Raw genomic sequence first — 12640 nt, forward strand, 5'->3', positions numbered from 1 at the left:
CCCTGGGAGGCGCGGCCACGGCCGGCCTGAGCCTGCGGGTGTGGGGCTGCTCGGTGCCACCCCGCTCGGCTCTCCGCGAGCCGGCGTCTGGGCGCCACGATCCCCACTCCCGCCTCCCCTACCTCTACAGCGCCACTCCCCGTGCCGCCTCCACCCCGCAGCCTCCACTCCAAGCTGTCTCTCCGCCCGGCTTGCAGGCCGGCCCACTTCCTGCGTCGTCGCCATTTCGGTTCGTTTGCTGGACATCCTCAATCCCATCAGTCTTCAAAAATCACCCCTACTCGATCTTTCCCCCCCCCCCCCAAGCCCCTTCCATTTCATCAACCTTCGCCTGAAGGTTTGTCCCAAACGCTGTCAGCAAGCAATCAGGGCAGCGCGCTCCCAACCAAAACACACCGTGTTGGGGACCCCCTGCACTTGTCCTCATGGGAGCCCGCCCAGGGGACCCCAAGTGGGTAAGGTGTGAGCCTGAGCAAGACTGGCAGCTACCGCTTTGCCGCATAGGCAGTCAGAGTTGGGTCCAGGGTCAGCGTCAGCATCAGCTGATGGACTGTGTCTGTGTCCTGAGGCTGGGATCTGTCATGTCCAGGGCACCTCTGGGCGATGGGCGGGGGTGGGGGGTGGGGTGGCAGGGAGGCAAGGATGCAGGCACTTGGGCCTCAGGCAACGTGCCTCCCACAATCCCACAGCTGGGTTGTCCCCTTACCACCTTCCCTGTGCTTGACCACTCCAATCTGAGGCTTCTCTTCTGGGCTCAGTTAGAGCCTGCTTTTGGGGGGCAGGAGGCTGCAACAGATCTGAGATCACAAACCACTCCAGAAATGGCTCCCTACCAGTTAACTGTGGGAAAAATTAACTTTAAAGTGTTGGATTCAGAGTGACTTTTAAGAAGTCACATGACCTCTCTGAGCCTATTTCATTTTTTTATAAAATAGGGACGGATATGGGGCACCTGGGTGGCTCAGTCAGTTGAGTGTCCGACTTTGGCTCAGGTCATGATCTCACGGTTCATGGGTTCCAGCCCGCATGGGGCTCTGTGCTGACAGCTCAGAGCCTGGAGCCTGCTTCAGATTCTGTGTCTCCCTCTCTCTCTCTCTGCCCCTCCCCTGCTCATGCTCTGTCTCTCTGCCTCTCAAAAATAAAGAAACGTAATAAGAAAATTTTTTTAAATAGGGATTGATACTAATATCCATTCCAGAGGGCTCTGTGCAAATCAGGCTTGATGCAGGTAAAGCCAGTTTGTAGGGTGAACAAATGTCCTTTTTTTCCTGCCTTCTTCCTGGACCTGTGCCATAATAAAGCCCCTTGCTTCCCACTCGAGCACTTACCTAACTGCTCACCTTTAAGGGAATTAGCTGCTTGTTAAAAAGCCAAGCTTAGGTTCACGTTCACGACCTTTTGATATAATGCCACCTGGATTCCAGAGACTGTCCCTCTCCTACTCTGAACCACCTGCCACTAAACATGATTGGAATGTGCAGAGGATGAGGCTGTTGAGGCAGACAGACCTAGCTTCTCACCAGCTGTGTGATGCTTGGGAAAGTTGTTTACTCCTAATCCTCAGTTTGTCTGCAAAATGGGGAAATAATGGTGCCTTGCTCATTGGATTAAGTGAGAATAAGTCACTCTGCAGTGCATGGCACATAGGAGTGCAGTACTCGGTAGGTATACCCTGATCACGGGCAAGCCTACCTCCCCATCTAACAGCTGAAAACACTGAGGCTTGGAAGAAAGGTGTCTCCTCCATAAGAGGAGGGATGGGGCAGTGGCCCAGTAACTGCTTAGATTTCTGGATGCCGGCCACCGGTTAAATGCTTTGCACATATCTCATTGAATCCTCACAACACAGAGAGGTGTATCTTATCCTCATTTTAGAAACAAGGAAAACTACGCTGGGGTGGGGGCGGGACGTGGGTGGGAGTTAAACAGCTTTTCCAAGGCCTCACGGCTAGTAATGCAACCCAAGACTTCACCCCACACTCCAGTGGAGCTCTCTCGTCATCTAGCCTTGGCCCCTACAATTCTGCCTTGCCCTGGGAGTGGCAGGACAGGGATCCAAACTCTCAGCAATCTGGACCCACTCCTGGCTCAAGGCTGTTTTCACCACCACTTGCCACTTTCCTACAGAAACCTTCAAGCAAGGCTTTGATTCCCTCTCCACAGAGGGCCTCTTTTGTGCTCTGAATCCGCCCCCACTTCCCTTGCCCCTAAGGCTCTGTGCTCCTTGGGCTACAGATACGGGGAGGAGATCCATGTCTGTGCACAGACTGCCCCTGGGGACGCCAGAGGAAGTTACTCTGATCTGGGAGTCACTGAGCAGTCGAAGAAACTCTGCGTCCACAGGAGCTGTGCCCCCATAGGATTCATGGGGACCTGGAGCTTCCCACCCCATCACCCCCCACTTGCTGGCTGCCATCCTGACCCCCATTTAGCTCTGATCTGGAAAGAGCTGCCTAGAACTAGGGGTTAGGGGCACCCTCGGAGTTAGACATCCCTTTCTCCTTTCCCATCTTCCTTCTGGGTCATAAATGACTTTGAGCACCACCTATGTACTCATCTCCACTTCTCTTCTCCAAAGGGAAGTTGGGAAGTGGCGGGGAAGGGGGGTGGGATGAAGAGAGGTTCAGACTTTAGACCATAGAAAGTCAAGAGATAACGCCATCTCCGTGGCTGGGTGGTGGTAACTCTCCCTTAGCCTCTGGAAATAAAAACTTCCTGCAGTTACCGGTTCATTTGGAAATGTGGCCATATTTCATGTATCGTCTACCAGTTTTTCTTAGAAAGCTCACAATGTTTACAAAGCACTATGTATCCTTTGTATTTAAAACAATAACAGTAGGATGCAGAGGTATGATTATGAAGTGACAGACTTGCACGTCCTTTAACTATTAATGTCTTCAGAACGAGTTTATTGTCAGAACCAGAGCCCAAATCCTGGGTCTGCCAGCTCCTAACACATAACCTTGGGCAAATGCCTTAGTTTCCTCATCTGTAGGATACGGATGGTTCCTTCCTATTTCCAAGTGTTCCCGTGAAGATTAAGTGAGCAACATGTAAAGTACTTAGCCCACTGCCGGACATCTATTAAGCACAGCTACTTAGGGCAACAATGGTGCCTCGCTCATTGGACCTTCGACCAATGGACAGCGACCTGCACAGCTACTTATTACTAACATGACAAACGTGTTCCTGCCACTGCCCAGTTCTCTCAGGAACTTGCCTCTAGACACTGCTTTTATCGTCACTTTAGAAATCGTAACAATTTCATTAAGGTCACAGATTTTTCACCCCCAACTGTCATTCAGCTCAGTCACTATATTGTTGGAGAAAAGAAATCGGCTCCCCTGATGCCGGGCAAAGTTTGCCCAACTTTGGCAAAACCAAATTACCACTCAAGGGGCAAAGATTCATCATTACAGAAGATATGCAGAAGAACAGGCACAGTTCTCTGAAGGAAACTCCCAGAGAGGTGAGCCAACACAGTTGGGGCAACCAGCCCACAGCTGACCAGGGGAGACTGCAGCCACATGACATGTGCTCTGATGCCCTACCCGAAATAACATTAGCCACATGCCTTTATGGTTTGCGATGTCTGGGGGAAATCCATCCACCCGAGGGGAGTCTTCTCAGCTGGTCCTGCCTCCGGGACCCTGTAGCCAGGATCCGAGTCCCATTAACCAGCTGCTTCCTTCCAGCCTGGCCAGAGCACCAAGTGACCGAGGTGCCTCACCCTCGCACTTTCCCGTCTCCACTCAGGCACGTTCAGTCTTAAACCTTCATCCTGTCAGCCTCACCTCCCTTTTCTGCAGGGCTGGGGCCCAGGAGGCTAGAAAGGCTTCCTGGGCAGAGAGCAAAACCCATTTGTGAAGACCTAACACTGTAAGCTGCAAGCTGACTGCTCTCTTGGGCAGGCTCTGGGCGACCCAAAGAGGAATACTGATGGTTTCAATACAGAAGTGGGTCTAGACCAAGTGTGTTCCACTGGACACATTCAGAAATCAATGGCAAGAGAGAAAGGACACTGAGTCATGGGACTTCACCCAAGACATAACACAGGAGGCTGCAGATGAAGGGGGTAGGACACAGGAGTTCCCCACACCTAGTATTTTAACCAAATGAAAGAATAATCTGGGGTCTACGAGAGAAAGTGACCTAGTCATTCTTTACAGCTCCCCGTCCGACCGTGTGGGTCTCTCACCGGCCCAACTGCGGCACTACAAAGTAAGCACAGGCAGAACCGTGGAAAATACTGTATTTATGTACATAGGAGGGACAGCTGCAAGCCCCTAACAGAGGACAGGCCACCCCAAAGAAAAATCTTAGCAGCAAATTTCTATCTCCCTCAGCACTCCCAGCACAGCTCAAGTTGGAAGGCTGGGCCTCCTGTCTCTCGGCACCCATCATACCCTTTCCACTGTAGAATTCCCAGTAAGGCAGGGAAAGGGAACTATTGCCAGAAGTGAGGCCCGGTGGGAGCTGGGGTGCCTAGTCATTCCTAGAGAAGAGGCAGTGACTCTATCGTGAGGGGTGGACCAGGAGCAATGCTGGGACTTCTTCTCCGGGTCCTATGGCCTGCTCTGTTGAAAGCTGGCAGTAGAGAGAACTGGAAGAAAGTTAGTCATGGATTCATGGGCGTGTGCACACATGCGTGCAGCAGGACACGGGTTGTGCGTCTTCCTTGTGCTTGATGCCTCCGTCTGCCGTCCTCTCCGTGACGGCAGCCTAATCCTCTGCACCTCTGCCTCTCTGTGGCTATGGATCCAGAAACCAAGTGTTTCTCCAAACAGAACAGCTGCGGTTCAGCAACATGGCAAAGGTAACAGCTGTCTCGGGGGAGGTAAGACAGATGACTAGAAGAGTGGTTTGCTCCAATCAGATATCCTTGATTTGGTTCTTTTTTAAAATAACAGGCTGGTGACAGGTAGAGTGGCTCAAGAATGACATGGTTCCAATTCTGTTATTACCCTGAAAGAGGTCCCCTTGCTGACCTCCCAGATAGCAACGCTTCAGCAGGCAGAGGCCATTCTTGCGGCTGTGGTTCTGACTGCTACCTGCCTTCTTGACAGGGCCTCACTATCTCTCCACCAACAAGACTTCACATTTCCAGGGTTCCTCTCACACCTGGGCTGGACCTCGTCTGGAGAGTCTGAACAGCCCAAGGTGTTGGGGGGCAGGGCGGGAGGGAAGGGCGCCAAGTGCCCAGCAGGGTGTCCAAAGGACCCGATTCTAGACATTGGATTTAGGGGCTGAGTTGAGGGGGATCTCCTTGAGCTCCGTCCGCATGCACAGGTACTCCCCGATGACAGCCATGAGCGCAATGCACACGGCTTGGACCAGCCACCAGGTCAGCGCCGAGGGGAAACGGGAGCTGTAGAACCAGCAGCCCAGGAGGTGAAAGAAATGGACAGTGACAGTGAAATCCAGACACTGCTTCCCTCGCCGGATGAAGTACAGCAAGCCCAGAGCACTGTGGGGAGAGGACAGCAGTGAGTTGTCACTGGGTTGTCCTGGCCTTAGATCATTTGGGGAGTAGGGACAATTAGGAGAACAGCATAGTGGTGGGAAGCAAGCAAGAGAAGCGTGAAGCGGGGGTTCCACTATTAGATGCCTAGAGAGAGCTGGCAGGTAATGCGGGGGGAGGATCGGGCTGGGCAGAAGAAAAACAAAGTACAAGCTTGATGAGAAATGGCGACTGTCACCCAGGGGAATCCTAGGGACTGGTGGGGACTGCAGCACCCTGAGGCACACGTGGACCATCCAAAGTGGGGACCACAGAGACCTGCAGCTGGGCAAATCCTCATGCCGGAAGGTTGGCCTGGGATCAGTCAATCTTCCCATTTTCCAAGAGAAGCCAGAAATCTGGATTTATTTTTTTAACATAAAATATCCTGACTTTCAACTCAGTGGAAAAATGTTTTAAATGCCACTTGGGGGATGGTAAAACAGAGCATAATCTAGGAGCCAAATTCAGGTCATAGTCAGCCCACCCGTTTTTCAGTCTCCAGTGTGAGCTTAAGAATAGTAATGTGCAAGGTACTGTTTTAAGTATTTCCCACGAATGCATTCGTTTCACCCTTAAAACTATGAAATGGGTAATATTATTCGCCTCATTTTACCAAGGAGGAGACTGGGGCTTAGATAGATCAACCTGTCCAAAGTCACGAGACTAGTGGGAAGCTGAGATTCAAAGCCAAGTAAGTCTGCCTCTACAGCCTGAGATCTTAACCATTATGCTAAACTGCCTCTCAAAGGGCAGGCAATGGTCACGGGTGACCTTAAACGTTACCCAGCCAAACCCCTCAGTGTACCAACGAGGTGCCCGAAGCCGAGAGAAGGGAAGTAACTTGGCCAATGGCACACAGACCGAGAACAGAACCGACTTCTCCTGACCCCCAGTCCCACCCCTTCCTCACCTCGTTCCACAACAGGGAAGGATCTGAGATGGAAGCTAACCCCCAGGCGGCATGCAGAGTGAGGTAAGAGCTTTCCAGCTAAGTCAAACAGCAATGGAAGGAGCCCTATAATGGAGCCAGTCCCAGAACCGGCCTTTGCCACCCACTTTAGTCCACCATGCCCCAGGAATAAGTGCCAGCCTGTCTCATGTCCAAATTGAGGAAGTTAGTTCCAGTGCTAGGACCCCCAAAAGCTGGAGAGCAAAACTGGTGATACTCACCAGGTGAGGGCGTTGAGGATGAAGGACATCATGGAGAGCCGGCCTGGAGGGGTGGAAAAGCCCAGGATCTGAGGGGGAATCACAAACGGAAATATGCTGGAAAAGTGACTTGGCTTGGCAGAGCTCCAGGCTCCAGGACCTCCCAAGGAACAATCATTCTTCCCAGAACACAAAAGAAAATAGGTCCCTGCATCTGTGTGCCAGCTTATTTCCAACAGGGTGCTTTCACAGACCTCCACTAGAGTATCTCACTGGACCCCAAACAGCAGCCGGGAAGAGACTTACAAAGGAGAAGCAAAAGTTCAGAGAAGTAACTTGCCCAAAGTGATACAGTCAGTAAACTGCAAGAGTAAGGTCAATTACAGGGTTCAGTAAACTGAGGCCCCACCAGCCAGACACCTAGTTTTGCAAATAAGGTCCCAGGGAAATGCTACCACACCTATTTGCTTAGTACTGATGCTGGCTGCTTTTGCACCACAACGACAGAGGTGAGTTGGTGAGAAATCTCCTGTTACCTTGCCGAGGGCTACCCAGAGAAGCAGCAGCAGGAGCAAAGATGCCGGATCTCCTGGCTCTGAGAGCTGTGCTCATTACCATACACCACAGCTGCCTCTCAGATGCGAAGATCTCATAGCCCTCCTTGACTATAAAGCACTTTCATCTTCCTAGGCACCTCTGGGGTCTCTGCCTTCATAACATTTTGCTGCGCATTATTCTGCCCAGTTTCCAGAAGAGAAAACCGGCTCAGAAAGGTGAAGCAACTTGCCCAGAGTCCCACAGCTAGTATATCTGGACCTAGATTGGACGCTAAACCTCTCTGAATCCAAAGTACAGGCTCTCTGCGTTGCAGTCCATAACCTCTCCACTACTGGTCTCATGATTTTGCAGACAGGAGAACTGAGGTTCAGAGGGGACAACACTTGGCCCACATCACACAGCTAGTAAGCGGAGTTTCAACGGAGGTCTGATTCCAAAGTCTAAGCAGTTTCCATTATACCTCCGTGAATGTTCTTTTATCCACCCCCCCCCCTCTTCCGTTTGGCACCTGAGAATTTGGGGCCTAGGGAAGTGAAGTCACTTTCTCAGAGTGTCAGAGAGGAGATGCATCAGGTTGCCTGGAACGCAAAGCTGCTCCTTGACATCCAGGCCCTTTCCTTTGAATAATCTGCTTCTGTTAACAGTTACTAAATTTTATGGATAGGGCACCTGAGGCTCAGAAAGATGAGATCCCTCCCCCGGGACCACAAAGTAAGATGGTGGTCCAGCCAGGTCTGGAGCCCAGTAGTGTCGGACCACAAAGTACACCCGACGAGGCCGAGACTCCGCCCGCGCTGGCCCAGAGACCCTACCTCGGCGTCGAACATCTGGTCCAGCGAGGGACTGCTGCGCACCAGCCCGTCCACCAGCGCCAGCCACAGGCCCAGCGAGCCGTAATAGACTGTCTGCATGAGGACGATCTGCGACAGGATCAGCAACGGGTCCCACACGTAGCTGCGGAACTGGCCCGCCATGCCGGCCCGCGGGGCCCGGCCGCCACCCGGGGCCTGGGTCAGCGCCGCCGCGCCATGGGCCCCGGGCCGCCCTGGCACCTGCGAGGACACACGCCGGGCCTCAGCCAGGGAGCCGTCACCATGGCAACGCCGCCCCGCCCGGGAGGAGGGACCTGGACGGAGGGGGCGAACCCATTCCGGGAGCGGGGGTGAGGGCGGGGCGGACAGACCCATTCCCAGAGTAAGGGGAAATCCTAGCCATTCCGGCTGCTCGGGCCCCGCCCGTCCTCAGGCTTCTTCGGGGTCCACTTACCGGTGACGGACTCGAGGGTCGAAGCGTCCGAAGACGGCCCAGCCTCACCGACTGACCCCCTAAACAGCGCTGACAGACAGGACCATGGAGGAGAAGCCCTACCTGCCTAGAGAGGCAAAGATCCAGCTACAGCGGCGGAGCCGCGACCGCGTAGGAAAGAAGCGTTTCCGGGGAAGGCGGTGGAGGGGCGGGGCTGAGGTTGCGCAGGCGTAATGGACGCAATCTTCGGCCGAGCCACCTAAACTGGGTACGGGCCGCGGGGAAGCGAAGTATGCACATGCGCAAGATGAAGAATGAAGGCGAACGGAAGTGGGGCACGTTAAGCGGTAGAGCTTGCGTGCCCTCTACAGGGGAGTCTTGAAGACAAGAGGCGCAACCAGGAGAATAGGGAGCGGGGTGGGCAAGAGCAAGGGAAAGATGTTTAGGAATTAACAAGTAGATAAGTGCTGACTCTACCTTCCCTCTCCTAGTTAAAGTCTGGGATAACTTTAAATGAACCTGCCAGGTCTTCCACACATGATTTTGCCACGGTTCCCGTTTGACAGATGAGTAAGGCTCAGAAAAGGAAAGCAAGGTACCGCCTCAAAGAGTTAGAAGACAGAGTTAGTGGCAGTCAGGATTAGAATTCACGTGCCAACATCGCAGCATTGATTTCGTGCTACTGGATTACAGCAAGGTTTGGACACGTACGAATGGGAAAGTCCCTGCCCTCTGACACAACCTAATTATTAGAAAGGCAAAGTAGTGAATGTTTTATAATGTGGGTATCAGTTTGTATTTATATGTACATATAAACTTCAACTAGAAGACAGGACAGATTCTGAAATCATAACCTAGGAGCAGATTCTGACCCTGCCTTGCCTCCATGACTGCCTTTTCTTTCTGCCTTTTCTGAGTCCACATAGTGTAGACGGTCGGTAAATATTTGCTGAGTGAGTCAAAACAGAGGAAGAATAACAGCAAATGGATGAATCACGTTCTTCCTGCCCCAGCAGATCAAAACCCCTTAACCTCATTGAGTCTAGAGCCCCCTTCTCCAGAATGGAAAGAAAGGAAGTAACCGGTTCCAGGAAAAGAACCTGGGTTTTAGAGCCAGCTCCACTAGCTGTGTGACTAGCAAGCTACTTCCTTCTTTAAACCCCAGCTTCCCTGATTATGAAATGAGGAGTTAGACAAGATTAACGTTTGCCAACATTCAATCTACCCTCCACTAATTAGTTTCCCATTAAAAAAACTTCTAGAAGACTGATGTAACTGCCAATCAGAACTTCTGAACAGCATGTGATAATCATATTATCACCTTGAGTTGATACAATTCCAGACAAAAGTAAAGAAAGGTGAGACCTTATCAAGAGTAAGTATGTGATTTCCCTTATCATTAAGAAATACTGTAAACAGTTCCCTTGGACTCCAGTTTGGAAGTCATTAAGGCCCAAAGACTTCTGAGGTGCTTTCCAGCTCAACCATTCTTTTAGGTGCCTCAATTCAGATCAACAAATATATATTCAAATCCCTCCGGTCCACTGATTACTCGTGTGATCTAGTGTTCCCGAGAAAACATCTTCCGTTTATCAAGTACCTACATGATCGTGATCTTGTTTCATCCTCACAATCTGAGACAGTTGATATTATCCCTCTTTTTTTTTTTTTTTTAATTTTTTTTTCAACGTTTATTTATTTTTGGGACAGAGAGAGACAGAGCATGAACGGGCAAGGGGCAGAGAGAGAGGGAGACACAGAATCGGAAACAGGCTCCAGGCTCTGAGCCATCAGCCCAGAGCCCGACGCGGGGATCGAACTCACGGACCGCGAGATCGTGACCTGGCTGAAGTCGGACGCTTAACCGACTGCGCCGCCCAGGCGCCCCTATTATCCCTCTTGTTAAAAGTGAGGAAATGGAGGCTCAGAGAGGGGGCGTGGCTCTACGTAGGTAAGAGAGCTCATAAACTGAGCCGACATTCAAACCCAAGACACCTCACTCCAAAACCCAGATAACGATTTCCGAAGAAAAAGATAAGAATGAAATACGTGGTGGAGTGAGGAGGTCAGGAAAAGGGCTTAAGACGTTTTACTTTGTTCCCGCAGGCAGCTTGGTTTCCCTTCCAAGTGCCAGAATGTTTGGCTTCTCCTGAGTCAGGCCCCCTCACGTCATAGCTGGGCTCTCTCCACCCGGCTCCTCCCACCTCCCACGGAGAGAAGGCCCTCCCTACCTACTCTCCTGAAATGGAAAATGCAGGTAGCCTGAGGTGTTAGGGCGCTGAATAGCTGGAGTCTGACGTCATTCCTGGAGCCCGGAGCTTGCCTCTGGGAAACCCCCGTGGGCCTGCGGGACAGCCTATTGCACTTTCCTTTTCACCTGTAGGAGTTCAGCTCTTGATCTCCCACCTTTCAAAACTTGGGAAATGGGGCACCATCCCGTGTCTTAATTTGGATACAACAAGGAAACCAAGAGCTGGGGAAAACCACAGTAACTCCCTTGGCCAACCTCCTTGGCCCATTTTGAGAATCTGACCACAGGAAGCCTGGAGTAGAAGAATGAACTTTGAATTCAGACCACAAAGCCTGAACTAGGGCCCCAATGACCTGCCATGTGACCTTGGGTGAGTCCCATGCTGGGTCTTAGTATCCCAAACTACAAAATGAAAGAGGAGCGTTGGACTCCAACTTCCAAATGCAGTCCATGGCCTTGTGCCATCTGAATCACCTGAGGAACATATTACATTGTCAGATTTCCAGGCCTTGTTGGAAGCCAAAATCTGAATCTCTAGAAGCGGAATACAGAAATCTGGATATTTAAAGAGCTCCCCAAGTGATTCAGAGATAGCCAACATTTGGTAATTACAGAACAAAATGATCTGTAATTGACCTCAAACCAAATCCTCCTTCTAACAGAAAATTGCTCTGTGACCTTGCCGTGTCCATGACTCTCTTTAGGCCTCAAGGTTTTTTTCCATCTGTAATCTGAAGGATTTGGACTAGAATAGCTGATCTCCAAGGGCCTTTCCCACGCTTTGTGGTTCCAAACTTATGAATGAAATTTTAAACTTTAGGTCAGAGACTGAATGACAAACAGCCACGAGCTGGGACAAACTGTCCTCTGGGTTGAGAGAAAAGGAGTGCCTCTGGTTACTTAGTCACTTACGTCACTTCCCGCTGAACTCCCACTGTGGGTTTGCAAGGTCGACTCTTATTGGGATCACTTTCCTGATCGATCCCCATAAATCCCTTGGGAAATGTCCTCATACAGGTCTGTGGACTTTGAGCCCTGCTTGTAGTTAAATCCTGGCTCTACTACTATCTTGCTGGATGACCTTGGAAAAAGGACTTCATTTCTCTGAGTCTCAGTTAGTTTCCTTCTCTATAAAAATGGCGATGAGACTAGTACCCGTGTCATGGGCTGTCCTGAGAGTCAAATATGTGCTCACCCCACTACCAGATATGCAGTCAGCGTTATGTAAACGTTAGCAATATTAATTATTGTTATTATTTCTTCCCTTGGAATGCAGGAGTGGTAACACCTGGTCTCTCAGATTTATGGCAAAGATCTAAGTAAATGTCAGATACAGTGAGCCCGGTGCCTGGCACATAGTAGGAGCTCAGTAAATGCAGTGCCTTCTTTTCCTAATCCCACCCACCTGCAAGGTTCTCCAACTCGCTCCCTTTTTCCCTTCGCCCTTCCCTAGGCTGCCAGCTCACGTGATCCCTTTCTGGGGAATGCTTGATGAAAACACTTTAGGAGAGACACGTGGCTCGGGGACAGGTTATGCAACTCTGCGCTCACACTTTTCGGAAATTCCATGTGGGAGGTTGCATTTGGCTGCCTGTCCTCCGCATGGACTCTGGCCAGTGATTTCCCCTCTCGGGAGAGAAACTGGAGAGAAAGAACTCATCATTGTCTGTTTTCTCCTCCCGACTAAGAACCTTTTGTTACCCAGAGTGTCTTCAAGGCCGTGTGTGTCTCTGCGGAACATTTGCTGAGTTACCTACTATGTGCCAGACACTTACACGATCTCATTTGATTTTTATGTAACTTCTAAAACAAACTTATAAATTGTAGCTACAATTAATAGTCCCAGTTAACAGATGAGGAACCAGAGGCTCAGAGGAAGGACACCATTTACCCAAGGCCACACTGCCAGTGAATAGTAAAGCTGGAACTCCGCC

At 51.0% G+C, this 12640-nt stretch overlaps 1 protein-coding gene across 3 annotated transcripts in view; it reads right to left on the reverse strand.

Moving 5' to 3' along the window:
* The window catches only part of SYS1 (SYS1 golgi trafficking protein), a 35357-nt gene extending 26685 nt beyond the window's left edge, over positions 1–8672 (reverse strand). The window contains exons 1-4 of one of the 3 annotated variants that reach the window (XM_003983440.5): positions 8477–8668; positions 8023–8262; positions 6674–6741; positions 4236–5467 (exon numbers count right to left, since the gene is read on the reverse strand). In XM_003983440.5, coding sequence (XP_003983489.1) covers positions 5227–5467; positions 6674–6741; positions 8023–8184 — 471 coding nt within the window. In that variant the 5' untranslated portion in view covers positions 8185–8262; positions 8477–8668 and the 3' untranslated portion in view covers positions 4236–5226. Of the gene's footprint in view, positions 1–4235; positions 5468–6673; positions 6742–8022; positions 8263–8476 lie in introns of those variants that run through there. The other 2 variants (XM_006929719.4, XR_002154477.3) reach the window with 2 other exon arrangements.
* Positions 8673–12640: the final 3968 nt, after the last annotated feature.

The sequence above is a fragment of the Felis catus genome, chromosome A3 (assembly GCF_018350175.1).
Source record: "Felis catus isolate Fca126 chromosome A3, F.catus_Fca126_mat1.0, whole genome shotgun sequence".
In the NCBI taxonomy this organism is placed as follows: Eukaryota; Metazoa; Chordata; class Mammalia; order Carnivora; family Felidae; genus Felis; species Felis catus.